The 19812-nt window shown below is 39.4% G+C and overlaps 2 protein-coding genes across 2 annotated transcripts in view; one reads left to right on the plus strand and one right to left on the minus strand.

Moving 5' to 3' along the window:
* Window positions 1-1530: 1530 nt before the first annotated feature.
* Window positions 1531-19812, minus strand: part of SLO2 (slowpoke 2) — a 148487-nt gene continuing 130205 nt past the window's right edge. The window contains exons 16-26 of the mRNA XM_089594490.1: window positions 17194-17202; window positions 14449-14554; window positions 14113-14240; window positions 13751-14002; window positions 13209-13380; window positions 8635-8820; window positions 7957-8088; window positions 6796-6917; window positions 6456-6510; window positions 2985-3511; window positions 1531-2912 (exon numbers count right to left, since the gene is read on the minus strand). Of these exons, the coding sequence (XP_089450616.1) occupies window positions 2510-2912; window positions 2985-3511; window positions 6456-6510; window positions 6796-6917; window positions 7957-8088; window positions 8635-8820; window positions 13209-13380; window positions 13751-14002; window positions 14113-14240; window positions 14449-14554; window positions 17194-17202 (2092 nt within the window). The 3' untranslated portion in view covers window positions 1531-2509. The remainder of the gene's footprint in view (window positions 2913-2984; window positions 3512-6455; window positions 6511-6795; window positions 6918-7956; window positions 8089-8634; window positions 8821-13208; window positions 13381-13750; window positions 14003-14112; window positions 14241-14448; window positions 14555-17193; window positions 17203-19812) is intronic.
* On the plus strand, window positions 15407-17003 carry LOC149375997 (solute carrier family 2, facilitated glucose transporter member 7-like). The gene is made up of 5 exons (XM_089598551.1): window positions 15407-15553; window positions 15679-15960; window positions 16028-16468; window positions 16540-16881; window positions 16998-17003. The coding sequence occupies exons 1-5, from the start codon at window positions 15410-15412 to the stop codon at window positions 17001-17003; spliced, it is 1215 nt and encodes a 404-aa protein (XP_089454677.1). The 5' UTR covers window positions 15407-15409.

The following is a 19812-nucleotide window of genomic DNA, read 5'->3' on the forward strand; positions in this document are numbered from 1 at the left end:
TTTATCCTACGTAGAAACTTTTAAAGGTTTTATTACGAAAATCTGCAGAAAGTGATGTCATTCGGACTTATCGACTTCTCATTAGATATCATCAAAGGGCACATTTTAAAATTTTTCTAGTCAAACAAATTTAATTTTTACAACGACATTGGTAAACTATTAAAAGTACGCCGGATAATTTATGTAAATACTTCTAATAAACAGTTTTAACGATCATTAAAATATCCTCTAAAATGTAATAATACATAGTGATACAGTAACTTTTAAGTGGAGTACTTACTATAAGTGAACATAGTTAACAGTGTGGTCATAAAATGAAATACTGTTTTAAAAAATTGAATCATTCGACAATGAAATCATAAATAATTTATATTTTGAACCATGACACATGCCGAAAATTCAGCAAATGATTGTATATTTTTATGATCTTTCGACGATGATGCGTATAGAAAATTTTCATTCCAAAAAAATACCTCACTAGCTTTGTCTATTTACAGACCGTATATATCTTTTAAACTGTATTTATGAATTCACACTTAACTCGCTATTTATATTTAACGCTGAGCCTATGACGATATTTCAGGCGATAGTTGAAAATTTTTATATACCCTTTTAACTTGACTACTAAATACTTGTAATGTCTTATTTACTTATTGAGTGCCAAATAATTTTGAATGAAAAATTTTTTATTAGAGAAAACTGCCGTGATTGGTAGTACAATCCCTCACTTCAAAATATATTCATGCATATAATTTTTTATAAAGGAATAATAAATTGCATCTTTTATATGGTTAATAAATAAATGAAATTCTGCCAAACTTTACGTGAATTAAACCGATAGGTACAAGTACAAAAATTCGACGTTGTAGAATTTAATATTCATAACTATTTCTAATTAGCTTTTCAGTGTAAATTTTTTTTTTTTTTTTTTTAATACTTTGAGATATTTATTAAGAATAAAATAGTCACTCTTACATTGAAAATAAAATAAAAGAGATTGTCAAAATAAATTTGTATTACAGTTTCAACGTATATTTATAAAAGTTATTTTTTAAATAGATTGATACTTTTGTTATTTGTAATTTTGCTCTATAAAATTTTTTACACTTATTTGACGACACGCAATGAAAATATTTTTTTCAAATCACAGAAATTTTCTTTCATTAGATCAAAAATTACTTCGTTGAATTATTTGAGAGACATTTCCATTCCATTTGTTTCAAGTAATTATTTTAATACATAACACAAATGAATTTTACATGTGTTCCGTTCGGTACTATGATAAGTAATTATCACATCAATTATACTTCATTTCTTATTCATACACCGAATTTATACTTACATACATTATGATTACATTCGCTCAAGGTCCCTTTAATATTTATTTCACCCCAAAATAATAAAACGTCTTACTTTATGTTCTTTACGTGATATTAAATAATAATTGGAGGCGATCGAAAATGTCTACAAAACTTGAAAAACAATTCTACACGTGATAATACCTAATATGTACCTCTTAAATCAAATAAAGTGTTCCATATCCATTGAGAACTTACAACAATTTATATGAATTGCATCTACAAGTGTAACTATGTATATATGTACGATATCGCTTTTACACTACAAGTTTGCGCTTACAACTTAAATTCTAGCACGACGCTCGCGTGATATGAATTTTATGGTCAACTTCTCTTTCATTCGCTTGTTTTGTCATACTTATACATATATTTTTTTTTCTTTCATTTATATGTATGTATATATATATATTTCCTCTAGTACAAAATTATCGACAATCAGATATATATATATTTATTTATTTATTTATCGTACATCGTAATAGTCATTTTTCAAAAGGGCACTCAGAGTCGCTCAAGATTTTATATTTATGGTTTTTTTTTTTGTTTTTTTTTTTTGTAAATTTCAATTACAATGCAGTAAGTACCTGTAAATAGAGAATATAATACGTAGACGCGACACAATGGGGGGTCATCGTTGTCGGATTGTATATTTTTTCGCGGTGAATAAACATACGAGCAAAGTTTGTTTGCCTTCGAAGTTGCACTTCAACCACAACCTCAAACAGTTATTGTTTTTTTTTTTTTTTTTTCTTTGTTTAACGCACTAAATACAACTAATCAAAACCACTAAATTAGTTTATCCAAGTGGCCCAGTGCCAAATTTTTTACTCATGAAGAACTGTGGCGCAAAGAGTCCCGAGTGGATTTTCGTCGTCCTCCTCGAGCCCAGACGGAAAATCAACACTCCACCACTCTTTGCCTCAACTGTACACTAGTATACGGAAACAAAAGTTGAAAAGGAAAACGAATGAAAATCAAAAAAGATGTTAATAAAGTGGGGGAGGAGGTAAAAGGAACACAAATAACAACAGACCAAAAGAGCCGTGTATCCACCTACGAGTGGATACAGGAGTCCTAAAGCACGTGGGGCACGCCTACAGCCACTTGTTTCGCACTACCTTGGATATACCGCGTCCCCACATAAATTGGTATCATACGATCGTTCCCTGTATGTGCTGCGGGTCCTGGGTCGGTCCGCTCTGCTGGTGGTGCTGTTGCTGCGAGCTGTGTCCCATACCGGACTGGCTGCCAGGATAGGCCGGCGCCGAATCGTAGAGGCCACCCATCGAGCCGCCCAGCCCAGAACCCAGAACCGGCGACGACAGGCCAGGCCCCAACGCCGACATCGACGGTAGCCCAATGTCTCCGAGGATACCAGTGTTGCTTGCACTGCTACCCCCCTGGGAGCCACCCTCCTCCGGTGGCGTAACCTCGAGCCCGATCGAGCCGTTCAGCGCTATCTTGATCGGGTTGTGGTTCATCGGGTGCGACAGCGCCCCCAGTCCGATGTCCTCCAGGCTGCTCTTGCGCCGCGAGTTCACGCTGAGGCCCTGTCTGCAAGTAAAACACATATCGGTGTAATTGGATTACACCCCAACTGGTGGGGGCGGGGGTGGTGCGGTATACCTGAGGGAGTTGCTGCGCCTGAGGAGCAAGTCGTCGACGATGCGCAACGAGTTGGACCTGCCCCGGAAGTTTCCGGTGATGGTCGGGCTGTCGGGGAGCGAGAGCGAGTTGGACTTGGTGGTGCTGAGCGGGGGTGCCCTGGAGATGCTGATGCCCGAGCCCCGCCTGCTGCCGGGGAGACAGCCGCCCGCCGCGGAGATGATGGCCGAGTTGAGCTGGCTGGGCAGTTGGGCCGAGCAGAAGCTGATGTTGCTCTTGCGGCGCGAGTTGTGCCGCTCGAAGGTTTTTTGGGCGGAGAAGGGCGAGGGCCGCACCAGGTAGACGATGTCACCCTCCTCGAGCTTCAGGTCGCACGAGGGGTTTATTATCACGTAGGACAGGCTGTTGCGCTTCTCCGAGACGTCGTCGTAGTCGGCGGTGGGCAAGTTCAGAGACTCCATGCGGGAGCGCACGAGGTTCGCGATCTCGGCGCGTTCGATCTGCTGGGAGTGGTTGTCGCGCGCCTCGTCGCCTAGATTCACCGAGTACTGGAGTGGTGAGCGACCGAGGGCAGAATAAAGACAAGGGTTTTTTTCTTTATTGCTGGTGGACAATATTTTTGTTGGATGGTATTTGTCATTAACTTTTGTATTTTCTCATTGGTATATGAGGAAATCCACAAAAAATATTATCCCGTTTTTGTCCCCCGTTTGATACTAAGAGTAAAATGAGCCCGGTTTCAAGGGTGTGCCTCAAAAAAAATTAAAAAAATTTTTTTTATTAAAATGGGGCACAAAAATGGGATAATATTTTTTGTGCATTTCCTCATATACATATATATATATGTACATGCGGTAGAGGAACGTTTGACGAGCGTATTACCAACTGCGTGGTTTGAACAGTGGTTTTTTTACATTCAATTTGAATTAATTTCATTTTTTACATCCCTGATTGTCGAATGGAAATGAAGTTCCATTGAAGTAGAAACAGTCAAATTTGGTAAGACGAGCGATCGAGCGATCTCTACCGCACACCACTACTAGTGTCCGAAAGTAAATAGTGAAGCAATAAATAATCGTGCATGACTCGGTTGATCGTTGTGTGTTTTTTGCATCAATACCTTTATTGTAATATTGCGTATACACCGTTTGTGCACCTACATTGTAATATACAGTACTCGAGTGAGTGAATTTTTTACTCGAACGTATACAACTAACACAAAAAGTTCTATGTAATGGTAGGGTGTTGTTTAAAAAGTTACACTATAGAATCAAGTTCAGTTGTAAATGGAGTAAAATTTTCTTTTAAAATACTTGGTAAACAGTCATTGTAAAATGTATGAAAAATGTCTGCGGTTCGTATTATCCTCGATACAAAAAAGACTAAACAAATATTGGAGGAACCTGGTGTATGGAATGCGAGTGCCACTCTTGTTAAACCAATGAATGTGTGGCTACAACAAACATTTTTTCACACCAAGTTCCCATGATACTCACACCAACCGTATCTTATTACATTTCGTTTCACTAGGAAAAATGAGTTTATTTATCACGTGTCTCTGAATATGATTTGGAAAATCATCATTCACAACAAAATTTATAGTTATTTCAAGAGTATGTGGTGCAAAAAATCATTGATTCCATGTTAGTTGAGATACTAAAATTATTCACAACTTTTGACTGTAGCGATATTATTTAAGTCATCGATTCGACAGGTATTTTTCTGTTTCTATGTACCACATTCTCAATCACAGCCGAGGTCTCCCGAACCTTAATATCTTTGTTTAGTCATGAGACACTTGCTTTGTGTACTAACTCATAATTTTTTCCACTCCTCGGCAAAATGAATGCCCTTCGTGTACAGTTACTCATCGATTCTTCCGAGTCACACCCGAGGAGGAGCAAACCTTGGAAGCAGCAGCCTCCACACTAAGAGCTTGAATCTGCCACACTGATACCATCAATGGGAAGATAATACAGACACCCGCATGCACAGACACTCAAACTCAAGCTATGCTCCGATGGAGAAAACATGAGTACGTGCCGTGGAAGCACATCATGCAGGTTGACGTGCGTGCAAGTTACACCTATACACAAACTCGAGCGTGCGAGGAAGGAAAAACCCTAGTTACGCAAACGGAGGGTGGCTGCGAGCCCACCGCTATTTTTTTTTTTTTTTTTTTTTTTTTCCTTTCATCCACTGTAGCCACCGTCACTGTCTCTTCCTTTGGTACTTTTTCGGACGGAGGCGTCCGCGTCCTTTTTCTCGTTTAGAGCATACACGGCGAGCGCCAGTGTCGAACGGAGGGACAAAAGAAGCGGACAAAAGGTACAGAAGATGGGTGGGTGGTAGTCAAAATTTGAAGGAGGAGAGACGGATAAACTCGGAGTGCGCGTGGACCTGCTCCGGGAAATGGGAAAAATATCGGGAAATCGCTTGGGCGAGAGGATTGAGGGCTGATTGTTCTCTTCTGGTATACTGCATAATACTCGCGCTACGGCGCTGATGTTCTCACATTTGCGCCATCGACAGTTAATCTGGATTTATTGATCATAGTGAGTATAAGTACCTGGTGATTTTATTGATTGATTGATTGATTTATTTGATATTCAATACAGAAATCGTATGATTGCATCGTATCAAACAGATGTATTTTATTTGAACAAAGGGACCGAGGCATGGCTTTACAACTGATCGTCAAGGTACATTATTAATCTGGCCTTTAGCGTAGTGCTCGTAAACGAGATATATCCAGTCGGGGTGGTTTGCTGGTCCATACGTGGACGTGATTTACGGTATATTTGTGAATTTTACTGCCCGGTGCTTGCGGTCGTTCATTGCTATTCGATACTCTGTTGAAGGAATTTGTAACAAACATCAACGAAACATGGAATCGCAAAAGTATTGTTTTGATTTTCGAAAATATTGATATTCGTGGGATCACGGGATTTCTGACTTTACGTGCGATCAATTGATTGCTCATCCGAACTTTTTTTTATCATTATATTGGTCAAGAGAAAAAGTTTCTATACTTAAATTGTTTCGCACTTAATTTGTGACAGTTGAGACTCTGTGGTATTCCTTGTTATTAAAATTCGATGTGACGGTACAACGCAGTAACATAACGTAGGTCTGGTTATACAGTTTACCGTGATTCGACATGTATAAACGTGAAAATAAAATTAACATCGGTTTAAAAAAAGATCCGGCTCTCAAAGTTTTATGGCATACTGAAAACGTCGATCCCTCCGAAAGTGTATACTTCTGTTTATGCCGCGGTAAAGGTATAAAAGAGAAAAATGTCGGACGAAAGTGCGGGGCTGTGAGAAAAATTTGAGCAAGAAAAAAAAAAGATAAAGCATGTAAATATATATATACACATCAACAATAACAACAACAACAACAACAACAACAACAACAACAAAAACAACACCACATGTCACGCATTTTGTACAAGAAGCAGTAAATAATGGTAATAAAAAATTCAAGTACGGAGAAAGAGAGCCGATCGCAGCGATCCACAGAGTAGTAGTAGTTGTGCTGGATGCAGAGGTAAAGAGAGAAAAGATAAAAAAAAAAAATAAATTTCCTTCAGTAATACATCGTAATAATTTGAAAGAGCCAAATAATTAATCGTAAGTAATGTAATAATAATAATAATAATCATGATAAAAATGTTTAAGATGACAAAGTGTAGTTAATAAAAGACAAAGAAGTAATAATAGTATAATAATGATGCTCGGCGTAGGTACATCAGGAGATGAGGGGGAGGGGGTTCGAGGGACGACGGGGGAGGGTAGAGTATACGGAGGGTTGTGGATCCAGTCGGGGCGTACTCACAGCTGAGGCGCCTTTGTCGCGGTTGGTGCAATTTGCTAAGCAGGACGCGGCAGTCGAGTTGCGTATCTTGTACGACACGCCGACCCCGGTGTCGCTCTCCGCGTCCGAATCACCCTGTCGAGAAGAAAAAACCAAAACAAGCACAGCTCTGTTTACACTTACTGCCGTTTTGATGCGCAATGATTTCTGTCTGTGGCTCCCTTGTTAATAATATTATTTTTTTTTTTTTTCGGACTTCCATAGTACGAAGGGATTCTCTTTGAAGTTTCACTTCATTCGTGAATCACACTATGTATTAATATCGATTGTCAAAGTCATGATTTCGGAGGATGGGCCCGTGAGAGATTTTCTTATCTTCATTGTAATACTCAACTTAAAAAATAGGTACTTCTAACACGATGCAGAGACGAGCAAATATGGTTACTTTGTGGATTGTAAAAATAGATAACATTTCTCGCAGCAAGATGCGTGCCTCTAATATATAGATAATCATACATTATAAAGTTGACTGCTCGAAATGAAGAGATTTTTGAAATTTTCAATCGATCCCTCGATACAATTCCATAGAGCAGTCAACTTGGCAAAATATCAATGTTATATATCATCTCTATGTAGAAGAGTAGCAAGAAAAAAAAAAAAAATAGATTCGAGCTATCATTCATCAACATCATGAAAAAGGGATACGATAAGTTTAGCTAGTTATTATTCGTGTAATCGTGTCAAGTAACAAGAGTAAGTATTGTATAATAAATTGTAGTGACAGTGTTGAACAGTAATAATACATAACAGTATATAGAGTCTGGCAACAAGTTGTATCAGGACGAGAAAGTAACAGAGACAAAGAAAGAGCACAATCATGCGCTAAACTCATATCACACGACTAGGAAACAACCGCGTGTACGTGTATAGTTTCTCACCCCCTCTTTCTCTCTATTACCGAAGCTCTTCCCTTTGAAATATATGTATATCAGAGCCGCAGGAAGGACGAGGGGCTGATATATACACACTACGGTATAAGTTAGACAAAATATATATATGTATAGTACACACCGTAGTTTAACCGGATGCGTACGTGTGTGGGTGTACGTGTTGGCGTGGCTATGTGTACAACATTTGGTCCATGTAAATATGCATGATATGCGAAAACACTTACGTGCGAGGTTTCGACTATGGACGTGTCCTGCGTCCTGTAAATACCGATAGGAATTTCGCAGGTAGTCGAGCACAACTTCTGGTACAGTCGACCGTAAGTCCTTATCCACATGTCTTCCTTGGTTATCTTCATCTACAACAACCAGAGCAGAGAGACAGCCAACCAGTCAATCGGAGCGCTATTTCAGAACTCCAATCTCCGCGTTCTTCCTCTACGTTTTCTATTTGTTTATTTGTTTTTTCTTTTTCTTTTTTTTTTTTTTGCTCACTTTTATATTCGTTTGAAAACTTACTCTATTATATTTTTACACCCGCCCGTAGCTCTCCGAGCGGACACTTTAATTGATCAGATTATAGAAACTCTTAATTCTCCTTTCGAGGTAATTTCGTTCTTTTTAAAGCCTTGAAATTCTTTTAAATTCAATAAATCAGCTAATGGTATTGGGAATGGAAAAAAAAAAATCTGATCGAAAGATCGAGTAGAATATAAGTCGGTTATAACCGGACCAATTACCTCGAGCAATAATTAGGTTTGACGCAAGGGAATAAAAAAAAAAAAAGATAAATTTTTTTTTGTCAGGTAAAACGGATTAGAGATAGAGCAAAAAAAAAAAAAAAAGAAAATAAAGTTGAGAATAACAGCAGGAAAGAGGAAACATGATTATATAGGTATACGAACCGAAGTGAGGAATCCGGAGCCCGGCGCTTGGTCAACTCCCAGGAGGAGTCTCACGAAAGTTATCACGTAGTCCTTGACGAAGGCTTGGTAGAGCAGCGTGTCTAGCATCGAAGCGCTGAATACACTGCCCGCGGCGAAGGGCAGTCGGAACATGTACGATATGTGCGAGCCTCGTTCCTTTTCTCGCTGGTTGGAGGAGAAAAGACAAAAGCAAAGACATTCGAGATCGTTAGTTTGGATCTTTTTTTTTCTTTCTTTTTTTATCATTGTCTAACTAATTATCCGATACTAGGAATGTGCCTTAGATATGTTTTAATTGAAGGAATTTTAGGTTCACACAAAAACAAGAGAGTTTGTATGTCTTGTATTGTTTTGGTTGCTACGAAAAATCACTCATTTTACAAACCTAAGATGTACAAGCACATGCGTTGGGCCCACCGGTACACACTTTACCAAATTAAAAAAAAAATTAAATATTTTTTTTTTTCTTTCCAAATAAATAGCATTTAAAAGGGTTATTAGCTACGTATTTGGACTTTTTTTTTCTCAGCATTGTCCAGTATATACATTGTATCTAAAATAAATATAATGGCTTTTGTTGTTTTGTATTATTTGTGTTTGTAAGAAAAATGTTAGCAAATTTTCATATTCTCTAATGTAATTTTGCCATGCTCTTCTCTAAAATGCTTGGTCTCATCTATGAAAACAAAGTGTACACACATGTACAAAAAATTTTGTGCATATCATCTAATTACTAAAAATCAAAAAGTTAGCAGGCAAGTCATAAACACTTTCGAGGCATGATGAATCACAAAAATATAATACTGACGATAACTTTAATAGGTACTTTTGTTTGATAAAATTGCAAAAATTGTCAAAATTGTTTTTTGGCAACACCCAAAATCAACAAGATGACTTGAGTTTTTTTTTTTTTGACAATTTCCTACTTTCATTTTCAATCACTAAACAAAAAACATAGTGACACAGATATGGCAAATTATTCGGAAAAGAATTTTTAAAACGTATGCATCAGAAAAAATATTTTTTGTTCAATATATTCATGCCTGAAATGACAAAAGATAATTCATCAAGCAAATCATTTAGTTAATGTCTAAGATACTTCTACAGCTCGGTAGGCAATTACAGATAGCTTTTGTCCCATCTTCACTTAAAATGTTGTCTAATCACATGTAGAGAAAAAATAATACTCCTAAAACTTGTTTCACATGAGCAATATTTGATCGTTAAAGCAGACAATTAGTTGGAAAAAAAGAATAAAAAAATTAGTAATGAACATTTCAAGTGTTACATCATAAGAACTATTAAGCGTAAAAAAAAAAAAAAAAAAACTATTGCGCCGAGAAAAATAAAAGCACGTGCGTAATGGTATCGCAGCCTCGACGTTCCCTGCCATGAAGGTGGCATTTTTCTGCAGACAACGACGTCAAACGATGAAGAGGAAGACAGAAGACGACGGCGAAGACGCGGATGGCAAGGAACGTTTTACGGCTGCGTAAAAGAAGTTATTCGCAAAGTCGATAAGCGCTGGCCAAAGTGCAGGGCCGAAGGAGCACTTTAGATAAAGTGGAATTCGAGCCCTGCCCCCGCGTACCCACGTGCCTGTACGCACACATACACGAGCGAGATAGCTGCTTTTTCGATGACTCGTAAACCCTTTCCCTGTGCTTTTTCATTTTTTTTTTTTTTTTTTCATTCTCCGCCGATGCCTGGGTCTTTTTTTATGGGTACAACCGAGACAAATTTTACAACCAAATATTTTTTTGGGACGGGTGACGCTGCAGGCGTGCCATCAGCTATTTCAATTCGGTTTATCGGTGGTGCGGGAGTTGCGCTTCGAGCTTTTAGGAAACTTCCATGGCTCGTGACTTTTAAGCTTCGGCCGATATTTTTTCTCTTCGAAAATGAGCCACTTTTTTTTTTTAGCGAATTGAATCACGGACATTCGTCAGAACAAAAATAGAAACTATTGTTCACGCAATTAAATGTTATATAATTGGATTAAATAGTTACTATTTCATAATATATTTTTTTCAAAGCATTACTAAAAATGTAAAAATACCATTACAATTTAAAAGCAATTTTTATGAATGAAAAAAAAAAAAATATATATATAGAGCGAAATCATTAGCAAAGTGGTGAAAAAATATAGTGCAGTTGTCACAATTTCTATTTTCTATACTAATGAAGAATACTAACCTTCGTTATATGAGAAGGTTATGGAAAATAAGACAAAAATTGAGGGAAAAAAAAAGACAATAAAGTTAAAAAAGCGAAGACGGGAGTAGAGCTATATATTAAATTGATCCAATCGACACATCATAATCGTGAGACGGATTTTTTTAGAAATGTCGATCAGGCAGTAATGATTATATAGATATATCCATAATTACAATACAATATAATATATATATATATATATATATATATATATATATATATATATATGTAAAGAAAGTATACTCTCTTTAAATACAAATAAAGCGTGTCCTTTGATAGGTGATTGATAGAGGGGGTAAGGATATTGAAGGTAAGAAGTGAAACAATAGAGAAGAGAGAGGAAAAGGAGTAGTAACAGATATAAACTCAGAGAGAAAGGTAGTGCGAACAAATAAGGATCAAGAAGCAAGTGAAATATAAAATTACAGTCTTCAGTGTAAAATATAAAATACGATAGAGATAATAGACTTATATTTTCGTTCCTCTACTTTTTTCAGGTAAAATTACGCTGTAAATATTGTAAATATTGTATAATAATTATTAAATAAACTCTACTTTTTTCAGAGTAACAAATATTAGTTTATTTTTCTCGTATCTATTGTTATAAATATAAAACATTATAGAACGAAAATATTGTCTCAAGATAACAAAAATGCCAAAATTAAGATTTAATTTTGAAGTTGTTTCCTCACCGAGTGATAGCAAAACAAACATAACAAATATAACCTTCATCGAAACGGAAAAAGGAATACAGTATGCTATACCACGGCAATATCAAAATATAGACAATCACACAGAAGTCAAGAAAACAGAGGTATTTATTAAATTTAAAAGTAACGCTAAAAGGGGTACACAACAAAAGTTATGGATAGGATTAGATGATGAGTTAGCAAAAGTATATATAGATGAAATAGGAAATTTTCAATTTAAGAATGTATATTTAAACGAAATTGAAAAAGAAAAAAAAATAATAGAAAATCCTGTAGACATAAACAACTTGATAGAACAATTATTAACAAACAAACAAAAAGATAATAGCAAGCTGAACTTAAAAAATATATCAGAAAAATTTATTTTAGAAAAATTTAATGAAAAACAGACGAATATAACTCAATGGATGAATACATTTGAAAAAGAATGTGAAAGATTTGAAATTATTGAAGATAATACAAAAATTGAAATTTTAAGATTATTTTTAGATAAAGCCTGCATGGACTGGCATTATACAGCACAAACAGAATTAAAAATAAATAATAACTGGCAAGAATGGAAAGAAAAATTTCTAAAAACTTTTGCAGATAGAAGTTGGAATTCATCTATATATGCATTGTCCTATAAATATTATGAAGGTTCATTAACAGAATATGCGATAAAAAAAGAAAGATTATTAATAAATGTGGACCCAAACATGGGAAAAAAGACAATAATAGCGTTGATAGTAATGGGTCTGCCAGAATGGATAAGAAATAAATTAGATAAAGAAGAATGTGTAGATTCAACAATATTAATAAATGAAATAAGAAAACATGAAAGTTTGAACAAAAAAATTATAAGCAAGAAAAATGATAATAGATACAATTATAAACATAAAAATGAAGAAAAAAAACCGTGTCAAATATGTGAGAAAATAGGAAAATCCAACAGATTCCATCCTGAAGAAAAATGTTGGTTTAAGAATAAAGATAAAACAAGAGTAAAATTTCAGAGTCTATATATCAAATAAAAACAGAAAAAAATAGAAAACCAGATTTATTTCACATAACAAAATTGGTTCCAATGAATATGGAACTAAATGACGACGATTTTAGTGAGAAAGAAATGTAAATAAAACAAAATGCAATGAGATGTTCCAATTTTCGGCTAATACGGAGGGGGGGAGATGTAAAGAAAGTATACTCTCTTTAAATACAAATAAAGCGTGTCCTTTGATAGGTGATTGATAGAGGGGGTAAGGATATTGAAGGTAAGAAGTGAAACAATAGAGAAGAGAGAGGAAAAGGAGTAGTAACAGATATAAACTCAGAGAGAAAGGTAGTGCGAACAAATAAGGATCAAGAAGCAAGTGAAATATAAAATTACAGTCTTCAGTGTAAAATATAAAATACGATAGAGATAATAGACTTATATTTTCGTTCCTCTACTTTTTTCAGGTAAAATTACGCTGTAAATATTGTAAATATTGTATAATAATTATTAAATAAACTCTACTTTTTTCAGAGTAACAAATATTAGTTTATTTTTCTCGTATCTATTGTTATAAATATAAAACATTATATATATATATATATAAGAAAATATAGATATCAGAGATCAGAGTGAGTGATTGTAAATGTTACCGAGGAGCCCAACGCAGGCTCAGCGGGGTAGCTGTCACCGGGAGTAGTACTGAGGAGTACCTTTTCCATTTTGCTGAGGTGTAAGGCATACTTGTCATGCGCACGGAACTGCATGAAGCGCATGTTGCTCGACTGGGACAGTTCTGTTATGCTCTTTATGCTGGGAAAGAATCTGTGCAACGACAAGATAAAATTAATTTTTTTTTTTTTTTTTTTAAACCACACATACACGTCATTTCCATGTTGACAATAATTCGTGCATTTTATGTTGTTTCTGTTGTGTGGCTGAAAAGAAGTGCAAGTTACTTCCCCCAATGTTCAAGCAAAGGTGGAAGAGTTGAGTGCGATGTACGTATACTCAAAAATCATTGATACAACAAGCGAATGGTGGTTGTATTATAATGATTATTTCACAGTCCAGCTTGACGTTTCTTCACCGCTTGCTACAAGGTACGTATACGTGGGTGTATTCGTAAATCGTGCGAGTGATTCAGGTGTACAGCGGTGCGTGTATACGAGGGTGGTGTAAAGGGTATGCTCACTTAAACATGGTCTGTACGGCGACGATGGTGTTGCAGTCCGCGAGGGTGTCCTCCTCGGCCGAGTTGCTCAGTTCTTTGTTGACGACGACGACGTTCTCGGCCAGGGTGATGCCGGCGCGTAACAGGTCGTCGAGGCAATCTATCGAGCCCAGCATCCAGTAGACGAGCGGGAAGTACGAGATGGCGTCGAGAAAGGCGATTTCAGGACGCCTCTCCAGCAGTAGGATTATGGGGTTCAACGAGGTTTTCGATCTGTTGGGCACGGAAGGATGCTTTTAGAGGGGCTCTTTTGATTCACCCCTTTGGCGTACGCTCGAACCTTTTTTTCTTTCTTAAAAATAAAAGAAAACTCCTCAACTCACCTGAAGTGGGCCCTGAGGGGTATGATGAAATTGTAAATGCCATTGCTCGCGTAGTCCGCAGCCAGTATGATCGTTTTGTTCTGCCAATTGTATTCCTTGGCGTTCCTGTAGCTGCAGTGCTCGCAGACCTGTGTACACCGAAACAAAGGATACTTCACACGTGTGCGCGCCAAAGGCGCAAAGTAGGCCGATGAGAGAGCAGGGGGTGGGGGAAGGGGTGAAACGAAAGATGAAAGGGAGTGGAAATCTCGTTACGGAACTGTAGCCGAAAAACAAAGGCGGCGAAAAAAAAAAGGAGAAAATGGAAGGGGAGTGGTATACTGTATGCACCTATACCTGTGCGAGCTGCAAGCAGCAGAGCGGCTTCTTCTCTTTGAGGAGGTAGCACAGGGTCGGCGAGACACCGATGAACGGCGAGACTGGCGGGAACCCCTTGACGATCCTGCAACAACGTTTACACGCAAGCGTCACTCTATTATAATTTCCTTTCCTTTTTTTTTTTTTTTTTTTTTTTTTTTCTTTTGGACCATTTGAGCTTCACCAGCGAGCTTGTTTTTGTTTTGCTTTGGCACGATTGAACTTTTCGTCATCGATGGACCACATACTTTCTTATTTTCCAAAAAATTCTAAAAAGTCCGTCGAAAAGCAGCCATTTTTCCCCGAGTATAAGCAACACATGGACACACACGCCTATACGAATATGCGTCGAGCCGAAGGCAAATTAGTTTGCGATTATCTTTATCGGTTTGACGCACTCGAACGGCGCGCTGTTGTGTCCGTGAACGTCAAAGTCGCGCGAGGCACTCGCACACCAGCAGTGCCCGTATTAGCCGAGAGGCAGTCAAAGGAACGACAATAGCATGCAAAAACAACGCGTGCGACATCAAACGTTCGGCCAGAATGAAGTTCATTGAACACATCAGGAAGCACAGGCGGTTTTACGGCACCGTTGGCTCACGTGAGTTGTCGTTGCGTGTACATAAAAACATTGTCTTTGCTTTTCGTGAAAATCCATACACCACCAAGCAATCGAACTCGACGATTCCATTAGCATATTATGTATTCTCGAGACTCGAAATTTCAATTATCCGGAGCGAGAAGCGTCGAGCGAATGCCTCGGATTAGCATACGTGTAAGAGTATAACACACATCCGTCGAATCTTGTCTGCTCGCAGTGAACTTGGGCGCGCTGTGTATGGGCCTGGCGATGAGCTGGCCCGGACCCTCCTTTGCGTACTTGTACCTCGACACCACCACCACCAGCAGCAGCAGCTTGAGCCAGTCGTGGGTCGAGTCGATGATCAACGCCGGGGCTAGCGTTGGCAGTCTAGCCTCGATATTTGTGACCGACGTCTGGGGCCGACGCGTCTCCTTCTATCTGTCGGCCGGCATTGTTTTTGCCTTCTGGATCATGCTCACGTCTTCCGGACTCGACAGGACCGTAAGGAGTTTCCTTTCCTTTATCTGCCCCGTGGCACACCGTTGATCCAAGTACAGCTTCGAGCAACGCGTAAGCTCCACTTGGGGCAACGGTGTGCCCTCGGTCGCTCACACCCCTCCCCCCAGATGGTCGCGTCCGCGGCTGCAGTGGCGGGCTTCGGCGTGGGGCTGTTCTTCGCCACGGCAGTGCTCTACGTGCCCGAGATATCGTCTGCCGAGAGCCGGGGTATTGTCGGGGCGGCGGTGTTCCTCTCGTGCTACCTCGGGCTGTTCGCCTTCAACCTCGCCAGCCACCTCTTCGAGATCAGCTGGATCCTCGGGGCGCAGGTAGCCACGCCGTTGCTCTTCCTCGCTACCATCCGCTTCTGTATGATCGAGTCGCCCATGTACCTCTTCCAGCAGGGCACGGTACGTAAGAGAGTTCCCCATGCCCCTGACCCCACCTCTACGTGGTAATCCCCTCTCCCGACTGCAGGTCCTCGAGGCCAAGTTGTCCTTGAAAAGCCTGCGCGACCGCCGCTCTGTGCTGGACGTCGACGAGGAGTACCGGGCGATGGAGGGCTTCTTCAACTCGAGCGTCTCCAAACAGCCGGGGCAGCTGCTCCATGAGTCCCTGTGCCCCAAGAGCCTGCGCACCGTCACTCTGGCGTCGATACCCCTGCTGTGCGTCGGCCAGATGCTCGGCTCTTACGCGATCAACGACTACACGGAGAGCATCTTCGAGACCCTGTACCCGAGGACGGGTAAACTCGCCATGTCCTTCATAAACGTCGTCTCGGTGGTGTGCTGTATACTCATGATCGAGCGATTCGGCCGGAAGCCCCTGCTCGTCTTCGCTACCGTGTCGTCCGGCCTGTGTTGTTTGCTGCTAGCTGTCTACAGTATGGTGGACCGGAGGATCTGCGACGCCGGCACGGTTGAGTATACGAGTCGATTTTTCCTTTTTTTATACATCAAGTGAACGGGGTAAGTTGTCTTGTGATGCAGCTGGAGCTCAAGCACCGAGTTTACCCGATGGCCGTGCTGTGCTTTTACTACGCGGTGTACGCGCTGGGCGTGATACCGGTGCTGCCGATCGTCACGGGCGAGATATTCCCGTGCCAGACCAAGACCGCGGCCATAGCCGTGTGCATGTCCCTGCTGTATCTCGTGGCTTTTTTCATGCAGAGGTCGTATGAGACGCTCGACGGGTACGTCAGTTCGTGCGAGGCGTTTGCGCTGTTCACGATTTTTGGATCGGTCGGGCTGCCCATTGCCATCGTTCTGCTGCCCGAGACCAGGGGCAAGAGCTTGTTGCGCATACAGAACGATTTGCTCAATATCGTCACGGTGAGTATGGGCGATCTTTTTTTTTTTTTTTTTTTTTTTTTTTTTTTTTTTTTTTTTTTTTTTGTGGATTGCGAGAAAAATTTTCAGGAAGCAAGTGTTTTTTTTGTTATTTTTAGGTCTAACGCCTGGGACCGTGTATAGTATATAATATACTCAAAGCGTCGCAAAACGGCAAAAAGTACGTGCAGTTTCTCTCCGTAGAGGCGTGCAAGTGTTGAAATATACCCACAGGCAGTGCATCAGACAAACAGGCAGGGTTTCACCTTCAAAAGGCACAAGTAAGAAAAAACAATAAATGCGTGATAAACTCACCCTTTGAAGCTGCGAGCAGGGACGTACATGTACGTACGCAGACGACGTGCGGCGAGAGGACGAGAAGTGCACAAAGACGATGCAAATATATATATAAGGAAGACATCAAAAACTCCAAGTAATAATTTTTTCTATACATATTTTTTTTTTTTTTTTTTTTTTTTTTTTTTCAACACAGGTTGTATGGAATTTAATTATATTTCATTTTCGAGTGCATTTAAATATTTGCTATGAACATATATATAGATGTACAAAATGTGTGACGTGCTTTGACGTTTTGTGTGATTTGGATGCGATTGTGTGCCAATAAATGCCCATGTATTTTATTTTAAATGAGATAATGAAATTTAGTGAGATCAAATTTCATTATTTGTGCAGCTTTCATTGATTCTTTAAATTTCAAGAAATTATGTTTGAAACTGTAACGATGAACAGATTAGTATTATTGAATTATCATGATAATTAAAAAGGAACTACTATTTATAAACGTTTAAAATGTATTCAACAGCTACAGTCGTTGTATCGAATTTTAAATATTCTAGTTTAAAATAAAAAGTTCACAGAAAGTGCTTTAATAATAGACGATGGTCATATACTTCATTTATTAGTGACAAAAACATGTAAAACACGTAAATCGATTCAAGGATATTCTCGATATTTTATTCAGAAAAAATTGTAACCCTGCAGTGTATCGTATATTCATGACGAGACGTTTTTAAAAGTAAATTTAATAAAATTAAAACACAGAATCGCCAGATCAGGATGTACATAATAAATGAAGATCAAAATGCAATTTACGACATTAAATGGTTCCTAACTATGTCAAGCTTTTCGTACTAATGTATACACATGTAGTATGTATAATAATGATAAACACAACACAAGTGCGACAAAATGATCAAGTGATGCAGTATAGGTACTCGGTGACAAAATAATAATGTATATATCTACACGCTACGTGGATGACATTCCGATGTATAAAAATATGTATAACATTTGTGCTCGCATATAATCATATATACACGAATCATATATAGATAGGTACTACACACAGGCAACAATGTGCTTCGGGGTATAGGTGAATGGGGAGGAGGACGAGAAAAAATCTCCGCGCACGTGATGTATGGATGATGCATTACCCGAATAGTGTGAGAGGCACCTGTAGAGGCTATATACCTATATACGCGTATTTGTTATATCCTCCCTCGACATGCAGTTTCGCGCTGGCTCGTAAAATTATAAGAGCCCGGGCGTGAGGTGCCGAGCAAACCGATCCCGTGTTATATTACACCAACTCCGTTCGGAATCCCGACACTCTGAAAAATTTTATCGCCCTCCCAAAGTGGCGCGATATGCCCTCGCCGTCGCACATACGCAAAGTGCACGCGCGTGCTATGCCCCAGAGAGAGAGAGAGAGAGAGATACGGTGGAGGTAACAGCGTTTGCGTGCCTAGGTACACATATATGTATCACCTACAAGACGATGCTAAGATAACGACGATCTTGTGTGACACTGGCTATGATGATGATGATGATGATGATGATGACGATTTACGCTTGGTAAGTCTCCCTTGAACGTCACCCTAAGCCCACCCAAGGCTGAATTTATACATTTACGGATTACGCTTAGCTGTGCACCTTGTGGATTACGGACGGGTGGTGCTCGAGTATGAATGATTCAAGGGTTGTTTGGCCACAACATTTTAGATTCGGTGATAAAATTCACTGGGGGCGGTATACTTTGCTTTGCGTCGCACGCATTGGCACTCTCTCTCTTAAAAGACTGCACGCGGGCTATATATTGATTAGATGAAGCGAGGATCCTCGCGTGCGCAAATCACGTTACGGACGAACGAGTCTTTATAATTCCTACCTTTCACGTGCACTTACGCTGGAAATTGGCTTGAAAATTCATTTTCGGACCCCGAAAGGAGCGGCACGGCGTCGAGCAACGCTGGCAGCGTTAAATTTATTTTTCAGCCCTTTTTTGCGCGGCTTTAGCTCGAAGAGCCGAATAGCCGGGCACGAAAATTAATTTATTTAAAATCAAGCGGTGCTTTCTCTCTCCCTTCCTCCAAAGACGCTTTGACCTGCAAAGAGATGCTATACACGCGTGAAATACGATGAGTTTTTCATCCAAGTATTTACCTACTGCGTTTGATGCCCATCGATTGATCGCTCGTTGAAATACGGATGATTGATTATCGATGAATTGGTACTATTTGAACGACTACCCAGATGATTATGACAGTAAGTAGCGTTGAAAACAAACAAAAATAGGTAACCCGGTGCAAGAGTCGAGAAAAGTCGATGGATGGACGGATGGGACGTAAACAGCGAAGGAGGAGATTGAAACTTGACGCGAGTTGGGCCAAGCGGTGCGAGCGGGTGGACCAACGGAGCGAGTAATCCGAGCGATACTCGTAAAATGCAGCTTCGTTCCTCCTCGACTGTGCACGTACGTGTGTATACATACAATATATACTTGAGCGCACTTGTAGTCCCGCGTATACATATATGAGAGCGAGCAGAGGGAGAGATATGGACGTCGGAAATATGGGGGGGGGGGTGAAGGGGGTAATGGCAGCAAGTACTCGTCGCTTATCGGCAACGATGGTG

The sequence above is a fragment of the Copidosoma floridanum genome, unplaced genomic scaffold (assembly GCF_036245765.1).
Source record: "Copidosoma floridanum isolate Cflo_tuat_1 unplaced genomic scaffold, Cflo_Japanese_pri ptg000001l, whole genome shotgun sequence".
In the NCBI taxonomy this organism is placed as follows: Eukaryota; Metazoa; Arthropoda; class Insecta; order Hymenoptera; family Encyrtidae; genus Copidosoma; species Copidosoma floridanum.

Excerpts from the sequence above, each read along its gene's own strand:
- LOC149375997 (XM_089598551.1), top strand. The coding sequence starts at position 15,410 with ATGATCAACGCCGGGGCTAGCGTTGGCAGTCTAGCCTCGATATTTGTG. Across the intron at positions 15,961-16,027 it reads ACCTCTTCCAGCAGGGCACG|GTCCTCGAGGCCAAGTTGTC; the intron begins GTACGTAAGAGA and ends TCCCGACTGCAG. Across the intron at positions 16,469-16,539 it reads GGATCTGCGACGCCGGCACG|CTGGAGCTCAAGCACCGAGT; the intron begins GTTGAGTATACG and ends CTTGTGATGCAG.